General features: G+C 44.5%; 1 protein-coding gene across 1 annotated transcript in view; it reads right to left on the reverse strand.

The window, feature by feature from the left end:
• Positions 1-13,891, reverse strand: part of GRIN2B (glutamate ionotropic receptor NMDA type subunit 2B) — a 343,677-nt gene that overhangs the window by 53,356 nt on the left and 276,430 nt on the right. Inside the window, exons 4-7 of the mRNA XM_014476463.2 lie at positions 9,830-10,032; positions 8,943-9,114; positions 7,751-7,904; positions 2,562-2,687 (exon numbers count right to left, since the gene is read on the reverse strand). Coding sequence (XP_014331949.2) covers positions 2,562-2,687; positions 7,751-7,904; positions 8,943-9,114; positions 9,830-10,032 — 655 coding nt within the window. The remainder of the gene's footprint in view (positions 1-2,561; positions 2,688-7,750; positions 7,905-8,942; positions 9,115-9,829; positions 10,033-13,891) is intronic.

Genomic DNA, 13,891 nt, shown 5'->3' on the forward strand with positions numbered 1-13,891 from the left:
CCTATAAGTACATAGGCTGATAAATTCCTGCTCAGACTGGACCCCAGCCAGTGAAGCCCCAGCCCTTTCATAGGTGGCCTTTTCAGTTGAGAGTTCATGTCTCACTTCTTCTGGGGCCCTCCAGAAGGCAGAAGAGAAAAACCAGAGGCCTGGGATGTGTGGGGGATCCTACTCCAGCCAATGACCATAACTCAACCAGGACAAAGGAGGAGCCAGCTTTCTGCCTCGGTGGATGGAAGACCATTAAGATCCCATCAAAACTGAGTAACAAAGGCAACCATCCCACTGTGGTCACCTTTGCATCCTCATTACTGTTGTTCTTAAAATTTACATTTGTATCTATCAAGAAAGCAATTAAACTTTAAAGAAGATGAGCAAGAACCATGCAGGGTCTTTTCTGCCCATTGGTCACAGACCTCCTCCAATTTTATTCACTGACGCTGTTTTGAATGCAGTTGATCCTGATTTTCCTTTGGCCTCTAGCACTCAGTACTCAGTGTTTCAAAGACAATCTTGACCTCACTCCCATGCCAACACCTCCCACCTGGTTGCCTCCAGCAGCGCCTGGCTTTTGTGTAAGAGAACACCAGGAGGCCCAGAGAGTGAGCCGCAGATCCCTGGCTTGTCCTCATGAATCTAAAGGCCGAAAGGTAGGCTGTCCTTGTCCTCCACACAAACTTTATGTAGATCATGCAGGGCTTCTGCCCATAAATTTATTGTGACCTCTCTGCTTTCTCTGCTTGGCGATGGTGAAACCTTGCCTGCTCCCTGCGTCTGCTGGCAGCTCCTCTGCTTCAGAAACGAACATCTGCGCACACAGTTTTACAGCACATTAACACAGGTCTTACGACGCTTTCTGCGATCCTTTGAGCATCTGCTCTGCCGCCTAAATCATCAGTGACTACACATGTCAGGCCTAAGATCTAACTGCGCACACACATCTTTGTGTGTGGACCTTATTTCATGGGGCAGATGCACACTGAAAGAGTTGTGTCTAAATCAAAGTTGCATACACTGTAAGATGCCCCAAGGGGACTTGGCATTTAAAGTGGCCCCGTGTTGAATTCCTTGGCGAAGACAAGCATCCTTTGGTAAAGTGAGTCATTGTAAGGTTTGAATTTGGTGCCTGAATATTTGCCGCTTTGATTGTCTTTGCGGTCGGGGAGGGTACATGCTGGCTTTAGTTCTTAACATTGCCAACATACGTAGGTACTCTTGTGCTTCTCCAATGTCTCACTTTTACTAATCGGGATGGAGAGTAGTCACGGCTTTTGGGTGACCTTCTGGCCCAAGTGGGAAGCACCTGAATATTCTGTATGGTGGAGACGTTCAAATTTCCAGCGCAGAATGCACACCCCAGGTGAGAAGGTAGGTCTGCACCTGGAAATCCCTCAGTGCAGGAGTGGCTCATAGCCTGGACTGTGAATTCAGCAGAAGCACAAGGGGAGCTTTGACAAAATATCGCTGCCTGGCACCCCATCCCCAGAGATTCTTATTAAATTGGTGTGGGGTGGAGTGGTTATTCTAACACGCAACCAAGGTAGAGAACTGCTATTTTGAAACATGTAGTGGTTCGAGTCCCGCTCTGGACTTGAATATTGACTATTCAGAATATTGGAATGTGAGGTCTTTACATCTTTGTCTTTTAAGTGCCCTATAGTTAATTCTTAATGTATTGAGAATCTCTCCTCTTTGAGGCATAATTCCAGGATAAAGTTCACATTGTGGATGGGAAAAGACTCAGAGAAGGCATGATATTTCCTAATCCTGGGGTTCTCAGGAAGTTTTAGAAGAATCCCATGGCCCCCTTTGGAAATCTCAGTAAACTTTGTGTGAAGTCTCACAAATGCCTCAAACACATGGGTGGACCTTCATAGCCAGGAAGATGGATGCACCACTCCCAAGAGTAGCCGTGGGTAAGAACTGTTATCTCCTGGCCATTTTATTTAATACCCAAATCTATACCTCTTGACAGAGTGATGTGAGCTGTGGACACACGCTGTAGAGACCAGAGGTGATCCTTTGGCTGTGGAGAATTCTTTCAGTCACAACTACCCTGGCATGTACCCTGGGGTGACCTATTTTTTTCTTTTCTTTCTTTCTTTCTTTCTTTTTTTTATTATTCTGGATGTTTTATTCTCTGAATTCAGAAAATTCTGAAACTAGTTCTAGCCCTTGCTTTTCCATGATTCAGTCTACTTTTTTTTTCTTATCCTCGATACACGCATCTCATCTGCCTTGTTAGCCCATCTGATCAGACAGACTGCTTATCACAGCCTTAGGTTATCACAACAGTTTCCTCTAACATGGTTACATTACACGTATCTCCTGCCAGCTCTGCTCTCTCTTGCCCAGGGGTGGAACTGGGCTTGGGGTCAGGCTTGGGCCGGGGAAGGGACATGCAGATTCAAACTAGCATCTTAATTGGGGTCTTTCTAACAAGTCACCAAGAGGACGACCTAGAAGACTGAGGGTTAGGGAGGAGGCAGACAGCAGGGGCACAGAGATTCAGAGCTGAGAACCAGGAAAAGGCAGACATGCAGTGGTTACAGCCGCCTTACCTCTGCCGTCAGCGAGGCACCTGTTGTAACCCACGGGGCTAAAGTACTCGAAGACAAAGACAGCCACGGCTGAGACGATGAGGAGCATCACAAACATCATGACCCACACGTCAGCGCTGAATGGCTCTGGGGAAGGAGAACATCAGTACTTGGTTAAAACAGTTAAAACAGTCCTGATTTAGTCATGTGTTCCTTCACTCCATGTGATGCGTCTCTTTGGGAAACACAAACCACAGGTGTGTGCTCCTTTCAGAGAGCCAGGGCCTGGGTTAGGGAGGAGTAAGAGGCTGTGTCTGACTATTTCCATTCTGCTGATAGGCACGTGGAAATTTATTTTCTTTCAAACATGTGAGAAGGACAGCCTCTTGCCTGTCCTTTTTGAGACTGTAGATATAGTTTCTGCCACAATTAGACCGATATCTGGGTTTTTGGTAAAAAGTGGAACTAAAATAAGTATTGAGGTGGCCAAAAAGTTGGGCTTCCCCAGTGGCTTAGTGGTAAAGAATTCATTTACAGTGCAGGAGCTGCAGGAGTCGTGGGTTTGATCCCTGGGTTGGTGAGATCCCCTGGAGGAAGGCATGGAAACCCATTCCAGTATTCTTGCCTGGAGAATCCCATGCACAGAGGAGCCTGGTGGGCTATAGTCCATAGGGTCGCAAAGAGTCGGACATGACTGAAGCGACTGAGCATGCACTCATGTGGCCAAAAGGTTCGTTCTGATTTTTCCATAACATCTTACAGAAAAACTCAAATGAACTTTTTGGCCAACCCTACACTAGACATGGAGTAAGTGAGTCCTGTGGAACCCACTCTTGGTTTACACCCTCCTCTATATGCCACACCCCACAGTGGGACCTAGGAAAGCTTTCAGTAACATTTTCAAGCCTTGCAGCCAAGTTCATTCCCAACAAACTCAGTCACTCTTGGAGGCTTGAATTAGTTCAGTAATACTTAAATACAATGAATGACTCCCTTGCCTCCTTGACTTATTTCTCTTTAACTTTCCTGCCTAGACTGACTTTTTCAACCTGCTTGGATATGGTATATTTTATTAGATATCATTAGTGTATAAGACTATGTCAATGTTAAAAAAAATCCATCTAAATTAAATATCAGTATCTACAACACTGGGAAAGTAGCAAATAACAGAGGAACATGATAATTAACAATACAGCACAATCCAGTTCTTATTTCTGGGTGACAGGGTTGATGGGACAAGACCAGGCAAGATAGCAGGAATGTTCTACACTTGCTTTCTTTAATTTCTTTAATCAGTTTTGGAGACTCTTTTCCAGCTGATCTAAATCTCTCTGGCTCAGAGGTGTCCAGTAATTGAACACTGAATTCCAGTAGCTCTCTCTCTGGAGGCCTGTGAAAAGGGACAATCACTCTTCAGTCCCACAATACAATGCTTCCTCAATTGTGCCTCAAAATAGTTCTGGCCTTTTATAGCTGTCACATCACATTGTAAACTCCGAGCTAAGTGAATTAACATGCTGTTTTCTCCATCTTCCAAATCATTAATAAAGATGAAACTGAAAAGGGGGAAAACGGACTGGAAATTCAAAAATATTTCCTTAACTTTGAAATCTACTTTACTTTCGAACTCCGAAGGGAATTATAACAGCCTGGTCACTTAATTAATTTAAAAAGAACCTTGATAAGGCACACTCCAACTGTGAAATGCAAAACCTTCCAGTGGTAGCCAGAGATGTGAGGGTGGAAGGTACATTTCAAAGCCTCTAGACAGTAGAGTCAAACCAGTCAAGCCTAAAGGAAATAAACCCTGACTATTCATTGGAATAAAAAGCCTCTTGATGAAAGTGAAAGAGGAGAGTGAAAAAGCTGGCTTAAAGCTCACCATTCAGAAAACTAAGATCATGGCATCTGGTCCCATCACTTCATAGGAAATAGATGGGGAAACGGTGGAAACAGTGTCAGACTTTGTTTTTTGGGGCTCCAAAATCACTGCAGATGGTGACTGCAGCCATGAAATTAAAAGACGCTTACTCCTTGGAAGGAAAGTTATGACCAACCTAGATAGCATATTCAAAAGTAGAGACATTACTTTGCCAACAAAGGTCTGTCTAGTTAAGGCTATGTTTTTTCCAGTGGTCATGTATGGATGTGAGAGTTGGACTGTGAAGAAGGCTGAGCACTGAAGAATTGATGCTTTTGAGCTGTGGTGTTGGAGAAGACTCTTGAGAGTCCCTTGGACTGCAAGGAGATCCGACCAGTCCATTCTGAAGATCAGCCCTGGGATTTCTTTGGAAGGAATGATGCTAAAGCTGAAACTCCAGTACTTTGGCCACCTCATGCGAAGAGTTGACTCATTGGAAAAGACTCTGATGCTGGGAGGGATTGGGGGCAGGAGGAGAAGGGGACGACAGAGGATGAGACGGCTGGATGGCATCACTGACTTGATGGACATGAGTCTGAGTGAACTCTGGGAGTTGGTGATGGACAGGGAGGCCTGGTGTGCTGTGATTCATGGGGTCGAAAAGAGTCGGACACGACTGATCAACTCAACTGAACTGAACTGATTCATTGGAAGGACTGATGCTGAAGCTGAAGCTCCAATATTTTGGCCATCTGATGCTAAGAGCTGACTCATTAGAAAAGACCCCGATACTGGGAAAGATTGAGAGCAGGAGGAGAAGGGGATGACAGAGGATGAGATGGTTGGATGGCATCACTGACTCAATGGACATGAATGGGAGCAAACTCTGGGAGATAGCGAAGGACAGAAGGGCCTGGCATGCTGCAGTCCATGGGGTCAGAGTCGGACACAACTGAGCGACTGAACAATAAAAAAGAGGAGTAGAAACCCTCTCGTCCTTGGTTCTGATGGACTGCAATCCTACTCCAATCTCACTTTGCCCAAGATTAGGGAATAACTGAGTAAAAGCACATCTCTAGGCTTTCTTTCCCCTCATTAGGCCCAGGGCAACTTTCAGTACATAAAACACAAAAAATATCTGTACTTGTCTACACAACTTAGAAAGTACCTCATCACATAATTTCTATGGTCCTTTAATAATGGCCCTTTTCATTATGGATTATTATATGTATTTTACAGAGCAGTAAACTAAGACTCAATGGTCCCAGCCCTTTGTAAGTTCATACTCAGAAGGTGGCAGGGCCAGGTTATAAAAATTGAGGGCTTCTGAGGGCAAAAGTCTGTGCTTTTCCATTTAAAATCACATCTTAGTCTCAGCCCACTGGACTGGCTCCTGATTCAGGAGTCAAGCTCTGAAATGGCCCCACATGTACTAGAACACATGCTTCAAGGGCAGCCACATCTAAACTTTAATCCTGTATCTGCTCCTTACTAGCTGGAAGACTGCTGGAAAATTACATAAATGAGATTCAGTTTCCTAAGACATAAACTGGGTATGTTAATAGTGCCAATGAAATAATAGAATCGAAGTTGGTAGAGCAATGCCTGGGCCTTCACATAATAAGTGTTCAATAAGTATTGACTTCGCTTACTCCTGTAATTAACTGGCTGTTCCTCCTCCACACACACACACACCCCGCCTGGCATTTCTATGTCATCCTAGGGCTACACTGAAGTGTCCCTGGGTCTTCTAGTTCAGAAGTTAAGGTTAGTGCTGGGCTGACAAGGTGAGAATTACAATATGGTTTATTTGTATCTTTTAATGTTTCAATTACCCTTGTAAAGGAGAAAAAGCAAATAAAATATGTAAAACTGCTCTGAGGATTAATATACATGGTGTGTGCTATCCAATAACATTTCACATAAAATTGGCAGGGCGAGAGTCGCTTTACTGTAAGAGGTTAGTTGAGAAATCTGAGTAATTATAGAAAAAATTCTCTGGAATCTGTAACTCTGCCTTGGAGTATGTTCCTTCAATAATTCCCCCCAGATTGGAGATGAAAGAAGTGTTAGTCGTTGTTTATTCCAATATCCTCACAAAAAAGTATTAATGCCCTTTAGAGAGATGGTGGCTGGCCCAAGGACCTGCAGCTTGTTCAGGACCAAACCAGCTTCCTATCTCCTAGCCAGTGGTCTGGTTTCAAGGTGACATTTTATTTTCTAATCCCTTGCTCCCACAGTCCCTTCCAAAAAATATGGAGTATGAGCTCACAAAAGACCTCATCTAATTGAAATCTTGGCCTCACCTCACCCGGTCTTATATCATATGGAAGGCTTTTGACACATAAGTGATGCTGGAGAGTGAGGTACAGGTTCCTATGGGCAAGGGTGGGGGATAGATTAGGGTCAGAATAGCTTGATTTGGCAAAGCCTCTGAAAATTAATATGAAGGCATATTAATTTTTTTTTTGGTAGCACTGAGCTCCATTCTTGAAGATAATTTGAAATAAATAGGTATTTGAATGATATCCAGAATTAGAAGTTATTAAAGCAGGAAGCAGCTTCAGAGATCAGCTAATCAAAAACGCCTTCTTCTACGGATGAAGGCTGAGTGCCAAAGAACAGATGCTTTCGAATTGCGTTGCCTGAGAAGACTCTTGAGAGTCCCTTGGACAGCAAGGAGATCAAACCAGTCAATCCTAAAGGAAATCATCCCTGAATATTCACTGAAAGGACTGATGCTAAAGCTGAAGCTCCAATATTTTGGCCACCTGATGCTAAGAGCTGACTCACTGGAAAAGACCCTGATGCTGGGAAAGATTGAAGGCAAAAGGAGAAGGAGGTGGCAGGGGATAAGATGGTTAGATGGCATCACTGACTCAATGGACATGAATTTAGGCAAACTCCGGGAGATAGTGAAGGGCAGGTGAGACTGGCCTGGCGTGCTGCAGTCCGTGGGGTCAGGAAGAGTAGCACGCAACTTAGCAACTGAACAACAGCAATAACGGATGAAGAAACTGGGCCCCAGCATGGAGCAAGCTTGTTTTAGCTTAAATGACAGGAAGTGGCAGGAGTGGGACTCAAGTAGGATCCTTGCTACTGGTCCTGCATTGTTGTTGTTGTTGTTGTTGTTTTTAATAGGGAATGATGCCTTCCTATTTTTGAGGGTGTTCTTCAATTTCTATGTTGGAGAAAGATCAGTTCTGAGGTCCCCACAAGGAAATCCCTGGCTGAGGGACGCTCCCGGCAAACCAGCTCCTGGCTGAGAGAGCCTGGCCTGTACCTGATCTTCCTTTCCTCTGCCTGTCCCTGCATCCATATTCCTCACACCTGCAAGCCCAGCACTCACCTAAGAAGGCAGAAGGTGAGACAGTCCCATTGCTGCGTGACACCATGACGCTGATGCCAGTCTCTATGAAGGGCACGGAGAAATCAACCACCTCGGATCGCTCCTCGTTGATGGTCAGCGACCCCACTGCCATGTAGGCCCTCTTCATGACCACCTGAGGAAAAAGGTGGAAGGCTCCAGTTAAGAGTGCCCAGGGAGGTGATGGGTCAACATGGGGAAAATATTCTGGGCCCTAGAATCCTTCCCTTTGTATAGTGGGAACAGTGCATTTCATTTAGTCATCCCTGTGTCCCCAGGTACCAATACCTGCTGTGGATACCAACACCTGAGGATCTTTAAGTCCCACAGTCAGCCCTCCTTATCTTCAGATTCCACCAACTGCCGCTAGTAAACAAAGGACAGGATCTGTGGTTGGTTGAATCCCAAGATTCAAAACCCATAGGTAAGGAGGGCTGATGACGTATTCACTGAGAAAAATCTATGCATAAATAGAGCCACACAGTTTAAACCTACGTTGTTCAAGAGTCAAGTATACTATTTTGTATTTTCTATTTTTTTAAATTAAAAAAAATTTTTTTAACTTTACAATGTTGTATTGGTTTTGCCATATATCAACATGAATCCACCACAGGTATACACGTGTTCCCCATCTTGAACCTCCTCCCTCCTCCTTCCCTGTACCATCCCTCTGGGTCTAGATAGCTGGGGGGCGGGGAGGTTCCCTGGTGGCTCAGTGCTAAAGAATTTGCCTGCTAATGCAGGAGACAGGAGTTCGATCCCTGGGTTGGGAAGATACCCTGGAGAAGGAAATGGCAACCCACTCCAGTATTCTTGCCTGGGAAATTCCATGGACAGAGAAGCCTGGCAGGCTACAGTCCATAGGGTAGCAAAAGAGTTGGACCCGACTGAGTGGCTAAACAACAACAGCAGGAAGCTGCTGAATAGTGTAGGGAGCTCAGCTTAGAGCTCTGTGATCACCTAGAGGGGTGGGATGCAGGGTGAGAGGGAGGCAGAAGAGAGAGGGGATATAGGTTTACATATAACTGATTCATGATGTTATACAGCAGAAATGAACACAATATTGTAAAAGCAGTTATACTTCAATGAAAAATGCTGATTGTGAAATAAGCATTTTTTTATTTGAGATGAAATAAATGAAACATGGAAATGGCCCTTAACTCCTGACACTCACCTCTCCAATCATACCATTCCAGGTTCCATTGATTTTCTTCCCATGCTTGCCATTGGTAACCAGGTAAAGATCATAGGTGAACTTCACAGATTTAGAAATTTTCTTAAGGATATCAATACAGAACCCCTTGCAGCACTTTTTGATGTAACCTGGCTCCTCATCTGTTTTATTTCTAACCGGGTAAAGAAACAAAAAAAACAAAAACCAGGCCTTTATACAAGAGGCAAAATATTACCCTTTGCCATTAAAACTCCAACCACAAAGCAGGCACCCCTTCACAGCTCAGCACAATTTATATCAGGCCTGAGTGAGGACATAAATCAGAACACAGAACTAAAATAATCTCATTATCTCATCACACTGAACCATGTTTTCTTACAATTTTCAATGTTCTTTTGAAGTACAAAATGCATCAGGAAAGTACAGATATCCCAGCACCTTAGAGGCCTTTTGATCTTCCTTCCAGACCCTTTCCACCCTCACCAAAAACGAACCATTATCCTGACTTCTAACAATATAAGATTAGTTTTATCTATTTCCCAAAATGTTTCTAAATCTCACAATGTCAAGACATGCTGACCGGAAAAAAACATCTTTCAAAGCCAATGTAAATTTAAATCTCCATGAACTTGAATCTCATCGAGACCCAGGCAAAGCCTCAGAAATGATAACAGGTTTAGTGGCAATTCTTCCAGGTCATGATATGGGTAGAACTAGATGCCAGACCACAGGGCTGCCAGAAACCCCATCACTCAACAGTAACAGGATTCACACATGGCGCCCAATCAATTCTGTGCCTTGGATCCCAGCCTGGTGCCAACAGCTGGGGCCAATCTGACTGTCCCGGGCCCCACTCCCTCCCCAGAGCCCCGGGGAAGGTGACATACTCGGAGATGATGCGCTTTTGGCAGGGGACCGTGTTCCTCATGCAGGTTCCACTCAGAGGGTCCACGCTCTCCACAATGACAAATGGGGCTTCCTCCAACGTTACGATGCTCAGGTGGTCATCCTCCTGCTCTTCCGTCTCAGGACACATTCGGGGCCACACGTAGTACTTCATCTGCAGGGACTTGTCTTTCCACTTCCCTACCTGCACAGGAGTAAAGGAAAGACTCAGAAACCACTGGCAGAGACAGGATGGCCTCTCCTGGCATCACCCAGTCAGCTGTTAAACAAAGGTCAAAGATGCTGGCTTTGTCCATAGTAGAGACACGGATCCTCCTTAGACCGTGTGCTCAGGATGAGAATACTGTGTCTGGATCTAAGCAGGATATTCATTTACTCACCCATGTACCAAACGTGAAAAGAGGGCCTACTATGTGCCCCGGACACGCTGCTAAGCCCCAGGGCTCAAAGAAGCCCTGCCCTTCATCAAGCTCACATGGAGTGAAGGAGTCAAAGTGTAATCAAGTGTTTATGGGGCCCAGTGACAAGTGCAAAAACTGATGACTGTCCCAGTGCTGGGAGGAGGCCAGAGCTGCCTGCCTGGAGTGCCTGGCGGTATTTTCTCCTTAACTGTAGTGAGGAGTGGGACGATGAGAGCAGAGTGTAGTTCTGGAAAGGTCAACAGAGCGACTGGAGCAAATGATCCAGAAGGATGTGTTTTGGCCCGTATCACAGGTCCAGGGGGAAGCCATGTGGACAACTGGGTGGATCTGAATTGGAATAAAACGGTGAGTCAGGATGAAAGACTAGAGCACAGCTTGCCTGGGGAAGGGAGTGTGGTTGTGGGGGTGATGAATGTCACAGGTCAATGCAGATACGCACCTGCTGGACTGGGTGGGTGCCCAAGGGGGAATCAGAGGGGTCTCTCTGTGAGCTGTCACATGTGGCCATGTGCCCCCATGTCACACACTGCAGTGTAAAGGTGGGTGCCCCTGGCATCAGGCACATGGTGGCCCTGCTGCCAGGCACTGGGAGAAATGTGTGGGTTCCATTCCTTTTTAAAAGAGCCGTTCATTCCTGTTTTTTATAATAGAATCTGCACGCCTTGTTGGTAAGATTCTTGCTTTCACTCTATCATTGAGTTTACTGAAGAAAAAGGAAACACCTTTTAATTTTCTATAACCAAACATCTTCAATTAGCACCAGGAATTATAGATGACAAGTTCCTGCATTTTCTCAGTCTATAATTTGCTCCATGCAGCAAAGCAAATTAGTAGCACAGGTGAGGCTCCAAAACTACAGAACGACTTAATTTACAAACCTCAAAAACCAACAAGGAGCAATAAATGGGCAGGACTGCATACACTTCCAAGCAAAAGGGCTTAGATTTCCACATTAATACAAACCTCAAAGCCACTTGTTTCTGCATTTGTCTACACCTCAGTTTCTACCTAGTGCCTCCCCAGCTGTGCTCTATACCTCCCCCCAGAATGTCTGGTGGGTATTGCCTACTTTCATGCCCAAGTTAGGCTGTATAGCCACCGCCTCTGTTCTCCTGTGTCACTCTAGCATGGGCAGTGGCTGGGTGGCCTGGCCTCTCTTGTTTGGCATTAACCTTGACGCTAATTTTCTTCCAAGAGTGTCAGCCATGTTTCACATCTGTTCAGAATTAGGCCCTGAAGCAAACATGGCTTCCCTTTACACATCTAGTCTCTTCCATACTGCTGGTCCCGACTTTGGTGCAAGCTTGTTTTTCTCCATATTGCTAAGACTACTCATTTCTAAAATGAAAATGTCCAAATAGCTTCATATTGCTAAGACTACTTATTTCTAAAACAAAAATGTCCATGTGGAGATCTTAATAATGGCTTTTGTGTGTGATGTGGGGGAGGTGGGGCTTGAAGAAGGGAGGCCCCAGCCCTGGGGGGCCGATGACATTGGGTCATGGCCCTATCCAAGCAGCCCTAGTTACCCCAGTGGCCAAATTGACACTTTCTGTATGTTCCATTATGTGAAAAAGATTGGGAAGCCCCAAAGTATCTATTTTTATTTTTTCACTGCTGCTGTGTTACCCCAATAGTCTCACTGAATTTTCTTCTTTAAACTCAAATGTATATTCTCTTCCATCTTTATTGGTAGCCCAGTGGTCTGGAAGCCTATTTTGGGATAACTGTGAGCAACATCAAACCTCACATAACATGTTGCTAGCATCCACCATGGACACTGCTGCCAGATGGATCTTCTTAAAACATCGTATCATCATATAATTCCTATTCAAAAATTTCAACAGCCTTCCATAACTCTCAGGATTGTGTCCAGGCTTATCACCTAGATGGTCGAGGTTTGGGCATTGAGTCTAATCTATCTTGATACTGTTAACTTCACTATTTTGAAACATACATCTCTTTTGTTAAAATCAGAAAAGGAAGTCAGTTTAGGAAGTTCAGATAGGTTAATCAGGAACAGGTTTCAACAAGTTGGCTGCATTTTCTTTTCTGACAGCTTTGCTGTATCAGTGAAATAAAAATGCTGCAGACATAGCATGCTGACAAGTTTTTTCATGAAACTTGTGAACAAGAGGGAATATAATACAGATCCTTATATACTTGATAGATTTGAAAGGAGTTTAAAATCTATACCCAAAGAGAAAAACAAATACAAGATCGTTTAATGAATCAATGCTAACACAGAAAGAGGTCTCTAGCAACATGTCTGGAGGCTCTGTTTTTAGAAGTGGCCTGTATAGCATTTCAGAAAACAAAATAAGTCATGCTCACCAAGTTGCAGATAACACAAACTAGAACAGATAGAAGATAGACTGCAATGCAGAATTAAGGTAGGAAGCAACACAAATTCACTGGAGTAATGGATTGAATGAAATGGAACAAAATTCAAAAGTATTTATACTAATGTCTAGCATTCAGATTTTTTAAAGCAATTGTACAGTATTGAAAAGGAGCTATTTCAAGGAACAGCAGTCTACACAAGCTATTGCTATGAAAAATGGGATATTTCCAGACTTTAGAGCATTTCAGCACACAGGGCGAGGGGAGAGAGAACACAGAACCCTGCTCTGTGTTCATCATATCACAGCTGCATCATATCACATAACCCTGCATCATATCGCATCATATCACATCATATCACATAACCTGGCATCTGTGTTCATCATATCACAGCTACACATCACACAAGCTATTGCCATGAAAAATGGGATATTTCCAGACTTTAGAGCGTTCAGCACACAGGGCAAGGGGAGGGAGAACACAGAACCCTGCTCTGTGTTCATCATATCACAGCTGGAGAGCTAGGTTCTGATCCTGCAGTCCTATGACCCATCGGTTTTTATTTACTATCTCATTCTCATTTCCCCAGCAATCATGTGCTCACATGGTCTCCTCTAGTGCTCTTTTCCCCAACTTCCTGTCAAGCTTGCTGGATCACATCTGTGCTTCACTTCAATGCAATGCAACTGACATCAACTGTACATCAGTTCCATGCCAGGCACTGAGTTATATGCTCGAGAAAACAACATCAGGCAATGTTTACTGAGGGCTTAGTATGCGCTGGGTACCAAACACATCCAGGAATCTCATGAATCATTACAGTGAACTTGTGAGATGGAGGCTGCAATTTAAGGTCTCATTTCACAAACGAGATCAGAGGGTTCTGATGACTTGCTCATAGTATCAAGGTAAGTGAGCACAGCGTTGGCTCTGAAGCTGACCAGAGCCCGGGCTCCCACCCACCACCCTGGACTGCTTCTCGGAAAATGAAGGAGTAAGACATGGTCCTTTGTCCTTCAAGGACAGTCTTCTGGGGAAAGACACTGTGCTAATTTCCTTCAGTCATGTCTGACTCTTTGGGACCCTATGAATTGTAGCTCGCCATGCTTCCCTGTCCACAGGATTCTCCAAGCAAGAACACTGTAGTGGGTTGCCATGCCCTCTTCCAGGGGATCTTACTAACCCAGGGATCGAACCTGCGTCTCTTATGTCTTCTGCATTAGCAGGCGGGTTCTTTACCATTAGCATCATCTGGGAAAGACACTCTTTCAGTTCAGT

The sequence above is a fragment of the Bos mutus genome, chromosome 5 (assembly GCF_027580195.1).
Source record: "Bos mutus isolate GX-2022 chromosome 5, NWIPB_WYAK_1.1, whole genome shotgun sequence".
In the NCBI taxonomy this organism is placed as follows: domain Eukaryota; kingdom Metazoa; phylum Chordata; class Mammalia; order Artiodactyla; family Bovidae; genus Bos; species Bos mutus.